Source organism: Aspergillus brasiliensis, assembly GCF_001889945.1.
Source record: "Aspergillus brasiliensis CBS 101740 unplaced genomic scaffold ASPBRscaffold_2, whole genome shotgun sequence".
NCBI lineage: Eukaryota > Fungi > Ascomycota > Eurotiomycetes > Eurotiales > Aspergillaceae > Aspergillus > Aspergillus brasiliensis.
This window is the reverse complement of record NW_027137443.1, coordinates 1,445,965-1,466,686: the sequence shown is the minus strand read 5'-3', so window position 1 is coordinate 1,466,686 and position 20,722 is coordinate 1,445,965. Positions and strand designations below refer to the sequence as shown.

The 20,722-nt window shown below is 50.8% G+C and overlaps 7 protein-coding genes across 7 annotated transcripts; 2 read left to right on the top strand and 5 right to left on the bottom strand.

The window, feature by feature from the left end:
- Nucleotides 1–31: 31 nt before the first annotated feature.
- Nucleotides 32–1,629, bottom strand: ASPBRDRAFT_116962 (Sds3 domain-containing protein; the record flags this gene model as incomplete). The annotated part of the gene is made up of 2 exons (XM_067617037.1): nucleotides 32–1,117; nucleotides 1,192–1,629. 2 exons carry the CDS (start codon nucleotides 1,627–1,629, stop codon nucleotides 32–34), a joined length of 1,524 nt encoding a protein of 507 aa, XP_067483167.1.
- Nucleotides 1,630–2,551: 922 nt separating this feature from the next.
- ASPBRDRAFT_115910 (uncharacterized protein) lies at nucleotides 2,552–4,370 on the bottom strand (the record flags this gene model as incomplete). Its single annotated transcript, XM_067616934.1, has 2 exons — nucleotides 2,552–3,609; nucleotides 3,671–4,370. The coding sequence occupies 2 exons, from the start codon at nucleotides 4,368–4,370 to the stop codon at nucleotides 2,552–2,554; spliced, it is 1,758 nt and encodes a 585-aa protein (XP_067483166.1).
- A 1,151-nt stretch (nucleotides 4,371–5,521) lies between these two features.
- Nucleotides 5,522–6,056, bottom strand: ASPBRDRAFT_386589 (uncharacterized protein). The gene has a single exon (XM_067623981.1). The coding sequence runs from the start codon at nucleotides 5,949–5,951 to the stop codon at nucleotides 5,592–5,594; it is 360 nt and encodes a 119-aa protein (XP_067483165.1). The 5' UTR covers nucleotides 5,952–6,056; the 3' UTR covers nucleotides 5,522–5,591.
- On the top strand, nucleotides 5,740–6,842 carry ASPBRDRAFT_38258 (uncharacterized protein). The gene has a single exon (XM_067623903.1). It carries the CDS (start codon nucleotides 6,161–6,163, stop codon nucleotides 6,443–6,445), a length of 285 nt encoding a protein of 94 aa, XP_067483164.1. The 5' UTR covers nucleotides 5,740–6,160; the 3' UTR covers nucleotides 6,446–6,842.
- A 4,380-nt stretch (nucleotides 6,843–11,222) lies between these two features.
- On the bottom strand, nucleotides 11,223–12,196 carry ASPBRDRAFT_192105 (uncharacterized protein; the record flags this gene model as incomplete). Its single annotated transcript, XM_067620436.1, has 2 exons — nucleotides 11,223–12,006; nucleotides 12,066–12,196. The coding sequence occupies 2 exons, from the start codon at nucleotides 12,194–12,196 to the stop codon at nucleotides 11,223–11,225; spliced, it is 915 nt and encodes a 304-aa protein (XP_067483163.1).
- A 2,216-nt stretch (nucleotides 12,197–14,412) lies between these two features.
- Nucleotides 14,413–16,596, top strand: gel6 (putative 1,3-beta-glucanosyltransferase). The gene is made up of 3 exons (XM_067623973.1): nucleotides 14,413–14,644; nucleotides 14,707–14,918; nucleotides 15,052–16,596. Exons 1-3 carry the CDS (start codon nucleotides 14,497–14,499, stop codon nucleotides 16,168–16,170), a joined length of 1,479 nt encoding a protein of 492 aa, XP_067483162.1. The 5' UTR covers nucleotides 14,413–14,496; the 3' UTR covers nucleotides 16,171–16,596.
- Nucleotides 16,597–17,022: 426 nt separating this feature from the next.
- On the bottom strand, nucleotides 17,023–19,203 carry ASPBRDRAFT_51612 (protein kinase domain-containing protein; the record flags this gene model as incomplete). The annotated part of the gene is made up of 1 exon (XM_067626764.1): nucleotides 17,023–19,203. The coding sequence occupies one exon, from the start codon at nucleotides 19,201–19,203 to the stop codon at nucleotides 17,023–17,025; it is 2,181 nt and encodes a 726-aa protein (XP_067483161.1).
- Nucleotides 19,204–20,722: the final 1,519 nt, after the last annotated feature.

Genomic DNA, 20,722 nt, shown 5'->3' with positions numbered 1-20,722 from the left:
GTTTCACAAAATATACGCATAGGCTACATGGCTAGCCTGTTTTGGTTTTCTTTGTTGAACGCTCGTTGCTTGTTACTTCGCCATTATCCTTCCGTAAAGGATATAGATGCATGCCCATTTCGGTGGGGAAGTCGGGATGCAGCATGTTGAACCGATTGGGGTCCTGCGGCACTCCGTCCACATCTGAGGGGATGGTCTCGACGAGGAGCTGAACGAGTGTTCGATCCACGAATCCGACAGGCTTGCTATGCAACCGGTCGATGCGCGCCCAGTCGTCATCGACTTCCTCGTTCATCAATGGAGGCAAGGGAGGCGCGCCGCTGTTGCTTGAACGCGCGTGGTAGTTGGCCAGGATATTGTACGGGAGACTGGGACGCACTGCGGGCTTGTCTGACAGCTCCGCCAGCGCGTTCAAAGCATGGTTGCCATGCGTCCGCGTGGACCGCGTGGCGTGGAAGTTCTGGCTGGCTGTTCGAGCCATATCGGCCGCGGGCGTGCCGTTGTCCTCGGCACCCGTTCCGTCCACCCCCGAACCGTCGTCGGCGTCGGTGTTGTTACCGTTGGTAGCCGCTCCGGACGGCTGGTCCGCACGCTTGGACGTCGAGAAGAAGTGCACCGTCGCAATGTGTGCAGCATTGGCATGAGCACCAAGCTCCCTCTCCGTGAAGAGAGAATTGATGGAGTAAGACGGCGCTTGCTGCTGCTGGGCCGCCTGGGCCTTGGCGCGCTCGGCGGGGTTGGCCTCGCGCACAGGCGAGCCCACATCCTCATCGGCCGCCTTTCTCTTCCGCTTATTGAAATGCTCTGACATAATCCCATTGCCGAGCTCGTCCAAATCGACGCGGTGACGAGTATGACGAGTCTTGCGGTTTCCGTGGATCCCACCCGGACTGGCCGGGTTGGTGATGCTGAATTGGTTCGGGTGTAGGAGGAGGGCGTTGGTATCAGCCAGATCCAACTGCTCTTTTTCTCGCATCAAGCGAGCCCGCTTGCCCGAAATCGTTTGAACGAGACGCTCCCGAAGAGTAAGCGAAAGGTTATTGTATTCTTCCTCTGCGAAATGGACCCGAAACGCATACTCCTGCTGGAACCGTTCGAGGTTATGATTGTGACGATGCTGCAGGAGAGCAATAAACATTAGCCTGCGACCAAGCCATGAAAACGAAAAACTCAAGGCAGAAGTGAACTCACCACCAACATAGCCAAATCCGCATCCTTCTCCGCCTTGACCTGATTAACCTCCTGCACGAACCGCGAATACCACATGCCGGCCAAACTGGCCATCTCCTTGGCGAACTTGCCCCCACCGACGGTATTCTCGATAAGGCGGGCGATATCATCCGCCGAATCGGGGAGAGGGCCAGGCTCGTAAGGATCGGCATTGTTAATGAGGGTCATATCGCATTGGAGGGCATGCAATTGCTGACGGAACTGGGTATCTCTGTTTTGGCTGAACGAGGCCGTGAGGTCATGAAGGCGCTCCTGGAGCGCGCTGCGTCGTTTGTCCCGTTTTGACAGCGGCACGCTGGTCGGGGGACTGGTGGAACGGCCTCTGGATTGTAAATTATTTGCCATCATGGGCGCCCCGTTCCCGTGGACCGGGGAGGTCGGGCCAGGAGAGTACGCCATGAGCTAGATTTGGTGGGAGGTACTAGAGCGAGAAAGAGAGAGAGAGAGGAGTGGTGGGCAAACAGTGCGAAGAGTTGAGAAGGGCGATGAGAAGAAGGCTCAGTTTGAGGAAGCAAAGCTGGGCTGGGCAGGAAACTGCTGCCGGAACAAGGCAGGGCGAAACCGAGAGGCTCGAAAGGCAGTCTGCATAAGCACGGAGATGACGAGCGACAGGGCAAATTCGAGGCGAAGAAAGAGGAGGCAGAAGAACTGGACTGGAGAGTGACGGAGGAGAGCAGAAGGCGGGAGGCCGGCCGTTGGCCCGAAGCGGATTAGCCTCGGGGACATTTTTGACCGCCCGACCTGTCGGTGTTTTCCCGGCCTAGATACAATAAAGAAGTGATCTTACTGTTTCCAAAGGATTAACACAGAAATGGGCATATTGTGTGCTTTACATTTGCTTGTAGAGCATACTGCATCGGGACTAGGTATGTACACGATATACCAACTACGCTGATGTCATCTATCGCTGTCTCTCGGCTTGCCTGCTGAAGGGCGGATCATGTATTTCCATCATCTAGTTAAAAAGAATAAAGAGTAGTAGTAATCACATGCTAGTGGTCATCACGCTGCCATGAAATAGATATCCTGGGTATTTTCATCCGATAATAGCAAATGCACACAGTCAATGCTCCCTAGACATTCCCAAACGTGCAAGATCGAGAACCCAAAGTCCAACTCCGCAGACGCCGCCGGACCCGCCAGTTCCCCGTTTTGAATCACACGGCTATATATCCTTCAAAGGAAAAAAAAAAAATATTAAAAGCAAAGAAAAGAAATGAGGAAGGAGGGAAAAAAAAAGCATAATCAAGAAACTGGAGCATCCATATATGGAGGCGGAGAGGGATTCCGGCCACTGGCTCCACAGCTGCAGAACCCGTGCTTAGTGAGTCCGGCGGATCACGAAAACTCCCAACTCAACGCCATCCCGAGGCACCGAATCCTCGCCATATGGCCGTCTTCGGATACCATCCAGGATCTCCCCTAAGAGCATGGCCGAAGTCACCTCTTTATCTTCCAAAATGTAGTTTGTCGACATATTCGACACTGCCTTGGTCGCTGGGAGCCGGCGGCCATTTTGCCAGTAGACGCTGAGAACCTCCTTCATGCGAGACTTCTCCTGGTGGATGTACCACTCGGTCCACAGATCACGGTCCAAATGGGCACTGCCTTTACGGGCATCGACGATGCTGAACTGGGACGACGAGGAGCTCAAATCGCAGCAGAGCTGGGTGAGGTTTTGCCGCATCGTGTCAAAGTCTTCCATGTGCGAGACAGACGAGAGCTTTCCCAGATAACGACCAATGTCGGTGGACAACTCATTCACAACCACAAGCTGACGAAGCAAGGGATCAAGGATTGGTCCGAGATATTGCGACTTGAAGGTGGATGCACCCCTTCTCGTGGGGTAGACGAACAGTAATGACCCGCCATCCGGTGATAGCTCACTCAGACGGTCGACCAAGAATGAGGGACGATACCGGGAGAACATATCCTTGTATTCCTGCGGGGAGGACGGAGGGAGGTACCGCTCCAAAACCGAGATGTGGACGGTGTGCGGCGGGACGATCGGCATGGGAGAGTACGTCGTCTTCGGTTGGATCGGACCACGGAAATCGTGATAGGCGGAAACCACGGCTGCACTAGAGAAGACAGCCGGTGGGTTGAAATAGTCCTCGCTGGAGAATAGCGAGCGGGGTGTCGGTGGAGGAGAGGAGGGTAAGTTGGAGAGGCTGAATTGTTCGGGAACCGCATGAGTGATGTTGATGTACGGAGACTGTCCATGACGGAGACGATCTTGTATCGCATGGACCAAGGCGCAGTATACGCTATCGTGTGCCGAGACCGGGACGGACTTGTCAGCCGGTCGTGGGTATGGAAGCATCTGCGAGACGATCTTCACGGCTTCACCGCGACCGTTCGAAAAGGGAAGAGATGATACTATCACAAGAGATATTAGCATTCGGCAGCACTTACAGGATACGGATCAGAGGAGACTCACTCGATGCTTCGATACTATTCTCCAGCCATGAGTTGTGATCACAATCCATGCCACCGGAAGATCCGGGGCTACCCCCAGAGCTTGACGGCGATCCATTTGAGAGCTGATCGGACGGGCTGCTGAGGCCGTCCGAAGTTCGGCCTGGCGAGTTACCGATGCTGGGACCTTCGTCCATGGCCATTGGCCCGGGTTCCCGGTTCATATGCGACTCGAACAGCAACATTCCGGATGAAGGATTCCACGCTACGTGGTCGTTGTCATCCGGGGGGGTCGGAGGAAGAGCGGAGAGATAATCACTTTTGGCGGCGGGTGTCTCCCACACCCCGGCGGTTGACTCGGACGCACGAGCCGCCAGCGAGCCCGATGCGGTGGAGGTGGTGGAGACGCGAAGACGAGAGTCGGAAGGATTGGACTGGGGTTCCGCCCGAGTCGGGGATTTGGCGAGAAGGGTGAAATCTTCCAAGGAGGGCAGGTGCAGAGAGGCGTTGCTGCGAGAGAGAAAACGGGAGACGGGAGAAGGCTTGGTTAGAAGGGATCCTTGAGAGGCACGACGCTTTAATCGACTGGAGCCGGTGGTGTGGTGGTTGTGGTGGAAAGGAGAGGATGGTGATAATGATGATAGTTGCGGGTGTGACTTGAGAGGCGAGACGGGGCTTAATTGGAGCGGATCCTGTGAATCAGCCGGCGAGCCAGCTCTCATTGGTGTGCTGGGGTCCCCCGAGGATTCTGATGAAGAGGTGGATGAGAAGGAAGACGTTGAGAATGGCGAACGCATGACCGGGCTGTCTCGCACCACAGATGTAGGTCGATAGGGTCCATGGCACTGTGGGGGATTCATCCAGTCTATTGCTGGGCTACTGGCGAGCCGAGGGAAAGGGAGGCGACGTCGAAAAGAGGCGGATCCAGCCAACTCAATATCCACGAGCACGCTTAAGTTTTATGAAGTTGCAGCCAAATGACTAGCAAGTCTCAGACAACAACCCGGGGAACGATGTTGGGGTCGGGGAGAAGGAGAGTGTGATATTGAGTAATGGTGGTGGAAGGTTGGGTTAGCTTGGTGGAAATCACCAACAAACAGCCCATGAAAAGTTGGCTGGCGTGGGAGGGGGGAGGAAACGAATAGTTGTTGGTTTGGAGGGAAAGCAAAAACAGAAGACGGTCGGCAATGAGAGAGTGAGACCGGGGGGACACTAAAAGAGAAGTGTGGAGGAGGAGGGATAGGAGGGGGAAGTAGTAGGAGGACGAAAGATGACAGGAAGGTTGGGAGGAGAGGGAGGAAGGAGGAAGGTTAAAGATGAGAAGACTGGAAGTGTGATGATGGAGAGTAAATGTGGTAAACGGATGGATGATGATGATGATACAGTGGGGAAAAGAGCGAGATTGAAGGGGGAAGAAAGACCAAAGAGTCAGAGAGTCGAGAAGTCGAGAGTCAAGAGTCAAGAGTCAGCGAGAGAGAGAGAGAGAGCGAAAAGAGCCATCCGGGCCCTGTCGAGAAAGTTTAGGCGCGGATGGAAAATAGCGGTTCAGTTTCAAGCAGCGCCGAACAGAACAGAACAGAAAAAGGATCATGACGCCTGGGAAATTGACCCAAGGGCCAGACGCAGAGACTGACGGCCAAGACCCTCGGGCTGCGACTTTCCACCGGCGTTCTAGACCTGCCGGCCTTGGCCTGATTGGGGAATTCATGACACGAGGACGCCCGGTCGGGCCAGTCAGCGGGTGAGCAATGCAGGTGTATAAAACGGGACACTTTTAATCTATCATCTGCTCCCGCCGGCATTCCACCTGCATTGTTTTATTTACCCTTCTTAGCGACTTCCTTTCTTTTCATCTAAAAAAAATAAAACAATTCCTTCTCTATTCATTTCCTTATAATAACATCCAAGTGATTCCCACTTCAAGGCAGGGAAGGTTTTCTTGCTTAATTCTCAAAGCCGCGGACTGAGCCGACCAACCGACTCATCCAGATGGCCCAGACGCCTCCGACTCGTCTAGGCCTCCATAGTGGCTGATCGGAGCTAAACCGGGACAGGCCCAGCGATACCGTAATGGGCATTACACGGGCCTTCGAGCAGAGTCCACCAGTGTCCAGTGCCCACCTTTTTAGTTTTGCCCCCCCATCTCTCCCCAAAAAAAGTAGTAGCAGCGCCCCACCGCCCGTCTGGCCTTTTCCCGGTCGGAGGGAGTCTGTAGCAGCAGCAGCAATAGCAGCAGGGAACGAGTAGAAGACACACACACAAGACAAGCGATGTAATGGACTGGACCCTGGACAGGAAAGCATGATTGACCAGCTTGATCCATGACGACTGTCTTGTCTGAGTGGATCTGGCCGTCGTTGCCAGGCGTCAGGCAGGTACTACAAACTGTCTACATTGTGTACGCAGGACAGGGTAACTAGAAAAAAAAAAGGCAGCATAGTTTTATTTATTTCAACCAGGACGAACTGATCAGGAGGTCTGCTTTTTTATTTCCCTCTACGTTCTGGTAATAATGGCCGTTACCAGTTACCAGTTACCAGCAACTTTCTTTCTGCTTTGGATCTCGTATTACCTGGGATCAGCATCACTTTATCGATCTCGCTTTTTTACCGTCTGGTTCGATGCCTGTTCACTACCAATCTCCTTCGCTACCTTCTACCGACCATACATTGTAAGTGTTGATTCTTCAAGAAGGGTGAAGCTTTCGGGAAGCCCGAAGCGAAGCTCGGGTGCACACTGCACAGAAGTAACAAACAACATCGAACCAACCCCAGATGATCCGGAATATAGTCCCTGATTAAAACCACGATGGTGAGCAAACTAGACACAAACCAGTGCTCAATCAGGTGGGTAGCGTGATAACTAGTTTATAGCGATGGTACTAGCATCTTCGATCCCGGCCACGCTCCAGCCTTCAGCAGTAGTTCTTCATTATCGTCTCTATTATTGCCCATTTCCCCATAATGTGTACCTGACCTAATACCTATACAAAACTAGTACACAGTACCTTACCCACTCCCGGATCCCGCAACTGCTGAATCTAGAAAATGTCCCATGCACAATCAATAGTTACGGTGTAGAAGCATGAGTCAGAGAAGACGCGGACCGGAATAGGGCGAGATGGGTGAGTAGGATGAGATGAGCCAGCCAGGAAGCAACATGAATCACCTGGTATGGGAAATCCAGATCGAAAATGAGAATTAAAAAGGGATCTAACAAGGATTAAGCAAAAGGAAAAAATGGTTCTGGAACTCTAAGTCAAAAACCCCTCTGCCTCTCTCTTTCTCTCTCTCTCTCTCTATGTCGGTCCCAAAGTCAACCGGCAATTCAAAACTGCTCATCCCCCAAATTTCAGCTAATCTTGACGTCGACAGTCTCGCCCTCACCCTGGTTCGGCGTGGCGCAGAGGCCACTTTCATTGGTGTTCCCGGGCAGAAGAAGGCTTGCTTGCATGGCGCGATCGAAACCCACTGCCGCTTCCGGGCGGATTGACGCCTAGACCCTTGTTCCGTGCTGCCGAAAAGATCCGCCTTATGTGGTCCGAAATTAATTCAGAAGGGAAAATAAAATGAAAATAAAAAAAGATATCCAGGTCAATTATTGTGTGTGTGCGCCCGCGCGAGAATGGGCTATTATGGGCCTAGAGATGAACATTGGCGGGACAAGGTTCAATTCTTTCTGGGATCAGGCAGGGTTGATGGATGAGGGAGGGGGCCATTGGGCGGCCCTGGACTGTCTGGTCACCTCTCTAAACTATCTGAAGGAAACTAAACTGACTTTCCCCTCTAACCGAAGGTTTACTTAACTTAGGCCGTAGCTTGGGCTTGACTAGGTTACTGTAGGTCGGGTCAGGCAAAAACAGAGAATTGGTTTAGGGATCTGTAGGTGCGGGAGCAAGTTAGTTTGAGAGTTAAGTTGATTAGTTCACTAGGACTATACCTTTCAGGTTTATCGTAGATCCGGCATGGCTCCCGTGGCTGCGCAGCGCTGAGGCTGAAGAGGAACAAGTGCTTCTGCGTGTTGTTTGTACTTTTGGCGCTGCTGAACTGCTGAACCTGCTGAAAACAACCTCCATGTGTTTACCTAATCGGGTAACTCCGTCCACTGTCTCCTTTTTGATTTGTGAACATAAATAAAATGTCTCCTTATCTCAGCCTCACGGCGTCTGACCTCAGATGTCGTCGTCGGCAGGTCGCACACAAGTAGATACGTACATACAACGGGCAGAGCGATGAAAAAAGAAATGTGTCTATCTACGCCTTGCCGCTGCTACTACTTTCCCCTCCCTCTTGATCTCTCTCCCCACTCTCCAGTCCCGTCCAGTCCAATCCAGTCCATTGGAACGATCCCGTCTGTACGTATCCATAGCCGACGAGAATTGCATGTCGTAAGTGGCTGAAATCATCCTCACCTCCTTTTGGCCTCACACGCACGCCCGACACTATCACCGATCAAGCCCTGTTTATTAGTTGTTAGTCTTCTCCTGTCTTTAGTGCTCATCTCCCTCACGCCGGAGGCGATATAACTTCTTAATCACCGACTAGAGGTTATTCCACGGTACGTGAAATTAGAGACCCTTGAGGCGATCCATGCTTGACAGGTGTCACTGTCACTGTCACTGTCACTGTCACTTGTCACTGCTGTCACCTAGCCTAGACCCTGGCTATCTATCTGCTTATCCACACAATCTTCAGCATAAGAAACGATACATATGCTATGACCATTCATATCAGGGATACAGTATATTAAACCAAACCAAACCTTACAGAAGGAGAGCGATCTTCATCACTCACATCACCCTGAACAAGGCATCTGCATACATAGCCATCCACAACAGTCATCTCCTTTGAAAGTGAAGCGATTCTCATGTCTAATTCCCTGATCTAGTACTTATAGACCTGGACTAGATCCTTTGATATCCTGATTTCCAAACTGATGTGATGTGATCCATCTGTCCGCTGTACACAACTACCTACATGCCTGTTCCATCTACTCTTAGTAGATACTACCCCCTTCCTGATAGAGTATACACGGCACACGATCCAGAACAATCCTCTGTACTACATCCAACGAAAGTAGGTGGTATACGTTGTGCCAACAATCCGTCTCGTGATGCGTGATCGCAAGTCAAATGAAAAATGCAAAATGCAAAAACAAATGGAATTGTGGATAATGGTAATCCCCACCGGGTTGTCTCCCACCCAGTGAGTTCTAGACCCTTTACCTACACAAACATGGTTATTTACTAGTCACTAAGTAGATACTCGTATGGGTGGCGCGGCCTGTCTCCATCCATCCATCCATCAGGCATTCATTCCTTGATTGATAGTAGATACTCCACTCCACAATTTAACCAACTTGATGGTACCAGAGGGAAACAATAAATTAATTTAATAGACAATCGATCCGCGGCGAAAGAAAACTAGAGAAAGAGAGAAAGAAAAGAATCTCAAACACAACCCCATCCCATCCATCCATGGAATCTCATCCTCCCCATCCCATCCCATCCCGTATAACCCAATTTCCCAAAAGTTTCGCCCCCCGATAATTAAATCCAGCCATACACGATGCACCCGCCTCCAACCTTACTTTCTCTACCTTTGTACCAATTAGTCTAATTAGTGCTCTACTCATTACTATAGGAGATAGAAGTATAGTCGAAATCAACCCGTCATCCTACGCAACTCTCATCAACCCGTGGTTCCAGATAATGATCATCTGTATAGTCTAGATTAATTGATCTTCCCATCATGAGACCAGGCCAATTCCTTCAAATCTCCTCTACCAGAGGATAGTCATTGAATAGACTGATTGGAGTATAGTAGTAGTGATGGTCAGAAGACGTACGTAGTATAGACTAGACCCTCATTTTCTCCCGTGCCACATAACCTAGCTACCCGGAATCTAGGGTGGTCCATTTTATCTAGATGAAATGGATGAATGGATGGATGAATGGATGAAGATAAGATAATCCATTAACCCTCACTACTAAGATACCTAGTTTATCTACTCCATCCTCCGTACTACCGAATAGTTCTAGAGTCTAGTTCCATGTCCTAGATACGGACTTACTACTACTGGATATGAGGATGGAATCATGGAAGAGGAATACGAATTTGCCGCCCGCCATTACCCCCTCACACCCCTCTCTTTTCTTCCTTCCATCCCCTCTCTCTCGCCATCGCGGAGTAACTACTAACTAAACCAAACCAACTAACTAAATCTAACCAACCAACTTACTACAAAGTAGACTACGTACGAATACTATGTGCCGTGTTTTCCCCACAAATCCACCTCCACCTCTTCCACCAGCACCATCACCACAATTGAATCCACCTTGTCGTCGTTTGTCTCAGATATACAACTCAAAGGGCTTCGGCTTATTGCTTATGACTACAGTGTAGGTACTAGTAGTGTAAAGTAAAAGAAATACAGAGTGAAACAGGTTTATCTGTATCCTCTTCTGATTCGTTGTCTGCCTCTTCTTTTCTTATTGTATTTGACGCAGACGGGATGAGACTCTGTAGAGGGGCAAAACGGGGCAAAGCGAGACAATTAGACAATTGGATAATTTGTTTATTCATTTATTCATGGCTTGCTTGCTGAACAAGATACATACAAACATAGTACATACATACATGCAGTGTACTTACTTTGCATGCAGGCACGCCACCTTGCTTTCCCTTGCCTTCAAGTTGTAGGCTAGCTAGACATATAACTACTGTGTGGACAGGCGGGCAGGCAGGCAGGTTAGCCAGGTAGCCAACTAGCCAGTTGTGTTAGGTAGTGGTTACATGGCATCGTCATTGTGTTTGATCGTCCTAGATTGCGTGTTTTGTGTTTGTGTGAGGAGTACATAGCAGGTTATCTATCTGACGGGCTTACGTTGGACGGTTGTGTGGGCGGGTCTGTGTCGTACTCTGTCTGCTACAGCTCTACTAAGTACTAGATATGGGATTGGGAGTGGGCTCGTTGATAGTGTATGTGTGTATGTATTGCTCTTTTGTGCTTCCAATGTATATACAATTCTTGAAATCTACCTCATAACTCAGCCCATGGCCTTGCTGATCCCACCTCGTGAGGCTAATTTGCCTTCATACACTCTAACCATGGCTGTCCTCACAATAACCTCAGCCCCGAACCACGTCTCTTCGCCCCCTTACTGCGAATGGATTCGCAGGATTGCACAATCTGGACACATTCTGCTCCAAGCCACACACGCATGCAAATCGGTACGCATTTCCGCGGAAGCACTCCTCGAGGGTTACATCCACGGAGGGGGGAATAGTCCGCGAGGTTCGGCAAGAGAAAGTACTTGAACGTCACAACGTCGGTGGCACGTCTAGGTTTAGTGCGCACATACTTCCTTCGGGATTGTAGGCAGTTTCACTGAGAGGTGGCTGTAATGAGCTTGCAACTCACTTCAGTCGCCGTTTTCTGGGGGTCGGCGTCCGGATTCGGCCCATCCAGATGCAGGATTCATCTCAGACCGTTGGTGACTAAACCCACAAGTACGGTCCGTTTGAATTTATTTCCACAGCTTGGTCGCTTGACACAAGCAACTCTGCGACCATTCAAGAGGTCACCGATCTTCTGCGAGGATCACCATGGCGGCGAGCATGAGACCGCTGCGGCCGCTCGTTGCGACAGGGATGCATGCCGCGATTGGCGCTCGCCTTGGCACAGAGCATCTGGTCTTCCTCGGCGATGACAGGGAGCGGCGTGCAGCTGGATTGCTTCACCGTAACAGACGGCCGTGACGAGTCATTCCGCGAACGCTGAGTCGGTCGGTACGATGCCTCGGGCTGCAGGTCGTGACGGTCCAGAGCAGCCTGCAGCTCCAAACACTGCAGCACCAGCTGCTTCACCCCATCGGTCAAGGCACACGCGCGGTATTCGATATCCGGCCAGAAGCCATCGCCCCAAAAGGTATCCTCGCGGACGGCATTCTCCAGCGATTCGTACCAGAAGTCGAAGTTAGGCAGCCGTCTCTTGGCGCTCGGGAGGTCCAGACCCTGCAAGTGGTCTGACAGGAGACACGCCACGGCGACAAAACGAATGGTCGGCTCCGAGTTCATAACGTGCAGCACGATACAGGCGGGGCAGCGTTCGGTCAAGTACCAATCATGCTCTTCGCTCAGAATGGAATGCAGCCAAGCATAAGCTCCACGCGCCTCCCCCCGGAACGCCCGTTCGCATTCCGCACCTTTGTGGCGTGGCAGCACATTGGTTGCGATGCGCGAGGCTTGATGGTGGAGCAGAAAGAGAGGCAAGAGGATGGTGTGGATGATATCGCGATGGAGGCGGAAGGTTTCCTGTTCTTGACTGGGGGTATCATGGCGATGCTCGGCACAAAAGCTGTAGCGATAATGATTAGCTACGGAATTGTCAATTGTTTAGATGATAGACAAACGTACCTAGGAGCATTCATGCCCAGTTCCTGACGCCTCAGATGTTCCCTCACCAGCCTAAAAGCCTCATTGCGATCCAAATTGGCGCGATCTCTTGGAGAGATGCGAAACGGGGAATACGTGCTGGTAGTGGACATGTTGCGGTCAACCGCTTAATCGCGCAACGGGAGGGAGACCGTAACAATGAAAAGTGGTGGGAATATATTATGGAGACGGTAATATATAGCGATGGGGACCAAAATAGCAATCCGACGACTAATATGCGAATAAGGATGACGTTGCACGGGAGGGAACAACAGGTTGAATTTGGGCGAAACACGAAACGATTGACTAGTCCGAGCCAATCAAACGAGGCACAAGCGGGCGGAGAAGCTTTCCAAGGAGGGCGATGTTCAAAGACGGGAGAACCACGGATGGCATGATCCAGACCAAATTGGACGAGAGATAAGGATGGGTTTGGTGAGGATTTGGGGGTGGTGGTAATTTCAAAAGGTGGATAGGTAAATAGGTGAAGAAGAAAAGGAAGGAAGGGGAGGAGGGGGGAGGGACAATGGGAATTGTAGATATATCTACTTTAGTATAAGTTAAATCAACCACTCCCAAGCACGTCAGAAACGGCAAAAAAAAAGAGGGGGGGAAGGAAATGAAAAAGGAAAAGGAGAAAATGAAATGAAAGCGTTTAGCGGAGATTCCTTGGAAGGGAAATGGCACGCATGCGGGAAAAGGAAGCCCCAGTCAGGTGTAGCCCCGTCATCCACGCAAGCCGGTGACGATCCGTCTTTCGCTAGTCGATTGCTTGTAACTCTCTGCTTGCATCTCCTTTTTCCCACCCCCAAGAAGGATGGGGGAATAAAAAATCAGAAGTTTGTGTAACGAAGAGATATTGTCCACGTTGCCTACTCTTACAGTAAATCTAACATTATTATATCAATTTTTTCTCATTTGGAACATCAACAGCATCCCACGTCAAGCGGCAGAAGAGTAGCAGTCGCAGCGAACAGACCCCATCTCCAGATGATCCTAATATTTTAGGCGGTGGGGCCAGCCAGGGTCTCGATCGTTGCCAAGACCCATCGCTCCTCGTGCTTTGGGCGAGACTTGAGAAACATTTGGGAGTTCACTGCAGGAATAGGGGCTTGCAACTGGTCAGGTTCCTCCTGACATCGTTGGATCATGTCCACCCAGTGCCATGTTCCAACTTCCCACTTCCCACCTCTAGTTATTGCTAGTAGTATTAATAGCAATATTAATAGCAGCTTCGCACCCAACTTCATTTTTCTCCTGATTAGCCGCTATCGTTTGAGAGATTAATCGTGCGATCAAAACCGGATGATTTAATTGCGACACTCACACCATATCCACTTTGGGCCCCCTCCCTGCCCTACAGGTTTCAGGCGAGAGACACAAGCAATTTCAATTCCAGTTTGACTGAATTTAATCTTCCGTAGCAAATTTAGTACTATCTATGGAGTAACTAGTCTATCTATTCACGGTGTAGCAATACTCTGGGATTATTACCTCATTTCCCTCTGTGCCCCTTCTTTTTTTTTTTTTCTTCCTCTTGAAGAAACTAGCGATGACTAAGCAGGGTGTGATTTTGCTGTGTGAACCCCCTGTAATCACGTGAGGAATAGGGGATTGCCCTTTTCGGGTCAGGGACCAAACCATCGCTGTGTTTATGTCTCATACAACATTTGATTGGAATACAGAATGAATGTACCCACAGATATGGAGTAGTGAGATGCACTGCTTAACCCAAACATTATTGAATGTGGTGTGCCAGATATCTCCGACGCGGTACTTACAGTCTCACATAGTTCGCGACAACCTTGTTGCAATTCCTGCATAAACAATCCAATCCATGCTGTCGATCCCATGCACCCTGGCATTCATTAAACCGTTTCCCCTCGATCGCGCTGCATTCCAATCTTCCCCGGAGATTGGGATAACCTCTCCTTCACAATGATTTTGATGGATCTCCAGAATTCTTTTTGACGTCACGCTCCTTGCGACAACAATCCCGAGTATGTCTCCTCCAGGGAAGACACGGTACCTTTGGTATGGAGGTAGATACTTGGGGAGACGAATGACCTCAAAGGTTATTCGTCCATCTGTTATATTAAACCGAATGTATCTGTCTCTTCGTCCATGCAAGAGTCTGCATTCTCATTCCCTGAGTCGTCTTATCTCTGTTTTACAACATTCACTGTCCAGACAGCTGCAGGCAGTCTTGCTGGCGTGTTCCACTCTCTTCTGCACTCTGTCTTAGTCCATTGATATTGGCGTATTGGACTGCTCTTCTTAGTCTGTTTATCATCACTCTTTGGGATAGGATAGCAGTCAGAATTCCCGGGAGGAGACTGCAGCGTACCCACCCGATCTATTATCGCAGATAACTTTGCAGAGCCAAGCCGCGTGCAGGGACGACGAGAAGACAATGGTCAAAACACGCTGGTCATCGTCTGCAACTACTCTCTCGTTGCTGCTCAACACGTTCTATGCCCCAGCTGTCAGTGCCATACAGACCATCTCGGCGGTGGGCTCGAAATTCTTCTACGAAGATGGCACCCAATACTATATCAAAGGTGCGTGTGTCTATTCGATCCACGATAGTTCCTCACGCACTGACCCACGCGCCACGGTCTAGGCATCGCCTATCAACTCATTCCCGAAGATCCCCTGATTGACACCGCTCAATGCACGCGAGATGCCGCCCGCATGGCCGAGTTGGGCACCAATGCAATCCGTGTGTACCATGTGGACCCTCAAGCCAACCACGACGGATGCATGAAAGCTTTCGCTGATGCAGGCATTTACCTGTTCGTCGATCTCGACACGTTCGATACCGCCATCTCCCAGGTATGCATCAAGCACATCAAGCCACTACTTATATACAACATCCTATGCTATCCTCCATGACATATCACCCGACCATCATCGTATCGGGCGCCAACAAACCCTATCATACTAACCAACCCCATTCATTTCACAGGATGACCCCCACTGGGACCAATCCCAATTCGACAGCTTCAAAGCCGTACTCGATGCCTTCCAGAAATACGACAACACCGCCGGTGTCTTCGTCGGCAACGAAGTCCTCAACACCAAAGACGGCTTCGCCGCCGCCCCCTACGTGCTAGCCGCAGCGCGCGACATCAAATCCTATCGCAATGCGCAACACTACCGCTCCATCCCAGTAGGCTACGCGGCCGCAGACATCGCCGAACTGCGCCCCATGCTGCAGAACTACCTAGCCTGCCGCTCCGACCCCGCCGAACGGCTCGACTTCTTCTCCCTCAACGCCTACGAATGGTGCGGTGACTCCTCATACGAGCTGTCTGGCTACCAGTCCCTCCAGGACCAAGCTGCCGGTTACCCCATCCCCATCTTCTTCTCCGAAACAGGATGCAACGTAGCTCGTCCCCGCACCTTCTCCGACCAGGCTGCTATCTTCGGTGACCCCATGTCGGGCACCTGGTCTGGCGCTATGATCTACGAATGGATCGAGGAGACAAACGACTACGGCCTGATCTCGTATGGTCCTCCCGGCGCGGACACCCCCCCGACGGCCACTACAGATATCGTCGTCCAGGACGGCTTCACTCGCCAGGGTGAACCCACCCCGATCCAACCCGACTTCGATAATCTCAAAAACCAATGGGCCACGCTCAACCCTACTGGCGTCGCTCTGTCCGACTATGTTAAATCCACCGCTGCGATCTCCCCTCCGGAATGTCCTGCCTCAACAGACGGTGGATGGGCTGTGGATCCGTCCGCCCCGCTCCCAACGATAGGACAGGCGTTCGTCCATGCTGATAATGATGACAATAGGTCTGGCGATGATGCTAACTCTCCTGCTTCCACTACCGCAACTACCACTGGTACTGCGTCCAAGTCAGGAGCAGACGGTTCAGACTCTTCGAACTCTTCATCAGGCCAGCAGTCATCTTCTTCCTCTTCAAAGATAGGCCCAAGCGGAGTGGCTGCTTACAGCCCATCGAGCGGGGCTCTGTCCATGCATGCTGAAAATGGTGGCTTTCTATTCCCGGGTGGGTTTGATATGTCTTTTCTGTTTTGCGCGGTTATTGGGGGCGTGGCGTGGTGGTTGTAGGTGATTGGATAGATGCATGTGAGATGCGTGTGAGTACTACTACTTATGGTCGGGTAATATATCCGCCATTCGGGCTTGTTCTCTACTTCCAGTTTCTACTTCTATGACTTTCTATTCCAAGTTTGTATCTTAAATATGGGATTGGGTACGTGGATCTCTATTTTATGACTGATCTGATGATAATGATGATTGTTGTTGGTCTTGGTTTTTTGGAGATGATATAAGGGTGTTTCGGTGGGATGGTTATTGGCATGGGTGGGTAGTACTACTGGATAGTCAGTCATGGCATGGCGGGATCATTGGAATGAATCTACTGTCTTGTTTTATCTCCTTTCTTTTTCACGTATTTACTTAGTTTGGAATATATTGGAAAGAATGTACGCATGTAAGAAGATGAATAGAATTGGATTAGATAGCAACTAAGCTGTGTAAAGCTAAGTACAAGTGAAACAGAAGGTAAAGAAGTAAGGAGAGATGAGATAAGGATATCACACGAAGCAGACACAGGCGTTCATTCGTCATCAATCATTAGGAGACTGTCAGATTAGTATGTATAGAAAGGTGAAAATATAGAAAGCCGAATCTCCTAGGAAGAAATCAAGTGTATAAGGTATATAGTACCAGAGAGGAAGAACCCGAAAAGCCTAGAATGTACAAGGCGGAGTGTCAAGTCATGTACAAGTATGTGCGGAGTGCATGAGGGAACATAGAAGTGGAGGGAAAAGTGTAAGACACCAGTAATGCCGGCGCTGAATGACTGGTTGGTGGTTGAGAGGGAATGTCAATGATACAAAGAGAAGAATGGAGGCTAAGAGTGGCCAAGTGTCAGTGTGGTTATAGCTCTCGAATGGGTTAACGCTTCCCCAAAGCGATGCTGTAATTCCATGTCGGATCGTTATGCGCCGCTGGGCTTAGACCATGATCGGGATCACGCCAAGGGACAGGCGACGAAGAGGTGCTGTATTTGTCATACTCTTGGTCTGTGTCACTGCTGTAAATGTGGTTGTCTGTCCATTGCTGATCAGGTAGACTGAAACTCGAAGCAGAGGCCGAAGGCGACGGCGAAGGACGGAAGCCCACGGGCCCTCCGGAGCTAGTAGATGAGTGCTCCGCAGTCAACGGACTACTCGGAGATGGGGATCTGGCCCCCGGCGGCCTTGCTCGCGGAACAACCAGTCTGTCAGATGACGAGGCGGCTTGTACGCCTAGACGGAGTGGGTTTTTCGTCCGGGGGGCATGGCATTGCAAGTCGGAAGTACAGTGAAGGTTAAAGCTTCCGTCCAGCTTCTGGAGTGAGTGCGCCAGCAGCTGCTCCACCTGGTAAGCAGATGGACGGCTCATGGGTTCTCTGTTCAGCATGCTTCGCACAACCGTAAGCATCGGTCGGACAGACTGGAAGATCGGGTCTTTGTGTTTCTTCGCATCGTTGTCCAATAAGGCGATCCACGAGCTTACTTGGCCGGCGTTTCGGTCGAGGTGGAATGAGCAGTCTGCAACGCCGCCACCGCGGCCAGCGGTCCGGTTCTTGGCCCCTCGGTGGTGTGCAAAGGCAGAGAGCTTGCGCTTGCATAAATAAGTGAAGATGTCTAGAAACACTGCTCCCAGGGAGAAGATGTCCGAGGCTTCCGGATCTGTCTGGCGTGTTTGCCATGTATGAACAATTGCGGCGTTGGAGCCGATGATCGGGTAACCAAGTTGGCTATATGTAGTGGAAGGAGCGTTTGATGATCTCGAAGAATTGGAGTTTGACGAAGTAATGGACGGTGTATAGAACATGGGTCGTTTTATAGAAGATACCACGCGCTTGCGGGCGCTCCCAACGCTTGATCCCGAGGAAGATGAGTTGGTGAAGGACATCCGAGAAGGTGAGCCCCGTAGGCCGATGCGTATGGCAGTTCCCTGCGACGTAACAGATTCCGCATGCATATCGGTATCAATTTCCGATGGTTGAGAGCCTCTGAATCTAGATAGGCTCAGCATTGCTGGACGAGACGTTTGCTTGCGGGCTGAGCGGCCCCCAGAGGGGAGCGCAATATTGGGGCTTGGTGCGCTTGTGTCCTGAATACTAACTGAGCGCACCCATCGCTCGGGAGCGCCATACTGGTAGGCTTCAACGTCGTCCGGCTTGAGAGGGGTGAGAAGAGTGTCAAGAGCTTCAAATTGGCCCAAGAAAATTCGAAAGTCTGCGTCAATCAGGATATTCGATGGAGAAATCAGGCTATGAGCCTGACTATGTGCATGCAACCATGACAGTCCATTAGCCAGACAGTGTGGCCAATTTACCAAGATCTCTCGACGCTTGTTCTTGGCGAGGCGCTTAAAAGGTTGAGGCACGTCGGTAAGGAAGGACATGAGTGTTCGCTCGTATACGCCCGAGAAAAGAATGCAAACGGTCGTATCCACAAAGTAAGAGGCATAGATCGAGTAGACGTGATCGTGAGCTAGCCTCCTCAGAGAGCGGATCTCTTCCAACACCTCATTTTCCTCGAAGAAATGCGGTGCGCCTCCGATAGAGACCTGCGTTCGTAGAAGCACTCGACACTTGGAGCCAGCTAGGACAACCTTTTCCACGCCCTCCTTCACAAGAGACGTTCCGGTACGAAGGAGCTCCACCGGGACGCCCTCATTCTGAGTATACTTGACATGGTCGCCTTCATTAATTCCACGTACAGTGAACCGCCATTGCGCGAGAAAGAATCTGTGGGCAAGAGTTGCGTTGTCCCCTTCGGGTGCAAGAGGAAGACGAGTAGTGCTCGGAGCCGACAAGGGTAAATCCGTGTCGTCTAGCGATTCATCGACCAAGGCAAAGATGCGTTCCGGGATGCCGATGTCCACGAGGATCAGGAAGAGTCTACCGGCCTTGGCGAGGATCCAGTCTAGGTAAGACTCGCTGGTCAGACCCTCTCCCCAAGGCAAGGGGTTGACGAGACGGTGCAAAATGTTCGAAGGTAACTGGTTGAAGACGTATTCCGGACAAAGGGTGGCCTTCACCCGATCTTCGGGCCACCAAAGTGAGGTGATGGCCGCCGACATGATTTCGAACTCATGGCGATCCGGGCCAAGAGAAGGCGAATCCCCGCAGGCGGGACCAGACATCTAATATATCGGCGAGAAGGAAGGATTCGAAAGTCACAGGGTACCTACACCTGGCCAGATTCGAGTAGGACAGACATGTCTCTTTACGGGCTTCCAGCAAGCGGCTGTCACAAAGAATGTCCGGGCGACAGACGGATGGTGGATATAAATGGGAGGAAAGCGCAAGCCCTGAAACCAATATTAAAACTAGAGGGAAAGAAAAATAATCCTCCAGGTAATCCAGGCAATCCAAGAAATTGTCATTAGATCAATAAACATCAAACCTAATGAGGATACCTAAATCTCGGGGAGGATGCAGTCAAGCGGAGAGTGGCGAACCTCACTGGTGGACACGAGGCTTATCAAGCGCCCAGTAAGGGATATTCACGGTATTATTGAAAGGATCCATTCGATAGTAGTATATTCCGGGATTGTAGAACGGGAGAATAAACCTAAAGGAGGGGGGGGGGAAGAAGAAGAGAGAAGGTACTTTCATCTGATCATGGCGCAGTTCCACAGGGGCAAGCTTGTTCTGATGATAACAATCAATTCCGAACATGGGACCACATGCTGCTAGCGGGCATCCAAGCAAAAGGAACGAGCATACGAAAAAGAAAGTGCACCCGAGTGAACCAAGCTCGGGGATGATACGGAAGTACCAGCCTAGAGGGACCAGTCTTTCGAAAGGAGAGGCTTGAGAGGATGAATGGAGACAATGAGTGGCAGGGGATCACCAAGAGCGTGGCAATGGTCCCGTAGGCCGGCTCCGGCAGAGAGGAACCTGGCGAAAGAGAACCTCAAAGCCGTTGGGGAGTGGGGGTTTCCAGAGTGAGGAGAGCGGAATCTAGTAATCTAGTCGATTAGTAGTATAGTCCATAGAGTTCGGAAGGAGGGAAGCTAACTGTTAGTTAGTCGATACTTGGCTGGGCATAATGATAATATCATCATAAAGTGATGAACCGAGAGTAAGATGGATGGAACACAAAGGCGTGCGCGGACTCGACGCTCTCCTTCCAATGAATGCCAATCAATGCAGAAAATTAAAAAACCCACGCGATAAACAGCGCCGACCAACGCGTGACTGGAATTCCCGGATCACGGGTCTCGAGTCATGGGTAACATCATTGTTTACTGTCTACAGTAACGACCATCGCCTCACCACTGGCCACCGACACCTATCGATTTGATCGGTAACAAGCCCATTATGAGCCATCATTCTTCTATCATCTGTCTTGCGTCCATCGAGCCGATCGTCAGGCGCATCCTTCTGGGAATAAGCAAAGTGACGTGGCGTTGATCGAGAAGAAGCAAGTCAACTATCTATCTCTACTCTTGGGCGCCTGCAATCACTAACTAACAGTACCATACAAAGCTAGTGCTACCAGACCACAACAGCCACTTCACGCGATACAAGCTAAAGAGGGCATGGTGCACGACATCCGGAGACAATATGAAGGAGAACGGATAAAAAGAAAAG

Excerpts from the sequence above, each read along its gene's own strand:
- ASPBRDRAFT_386589 (XM_067623981.1), bottom strand. The coding sequence starts at position 5,951 with ATGCTTTCCTGTCCAGGGTCCAGTCCATTACATCGCTTGTCTTGTGTG.
- ASPBRDRAFT_38258 (XM_067623903.1), top strand. The coding sequence starts at position 6,161 with ATGGCCGTTACCAGTTACCAGTTACCAGCAACTTTCTTTCTGCTTTGG.
- gel6 (XM_067623973.1), top strand. The coding sequence starts at position 14,497 with ATGGTCAAAACACGCTGGTCATCGTCTGCAACTACTCTCTCGTTGCTG. Across the intron at positions 14,645-14,706 it reads CACCCAATACTATATCAAAG|GCATCGCCTATCAACTCATT; the intron begins GTGCGTGTGTCT and ends GCCACGGTCTAG. Across the intron at positions 14,919-15,051 it reads TCGATACCGCCATCTCCCAG|GATGACCCCCACTGGGACCA; the intron begins GTATGCATCAAG and ends TTCATTTCACAG.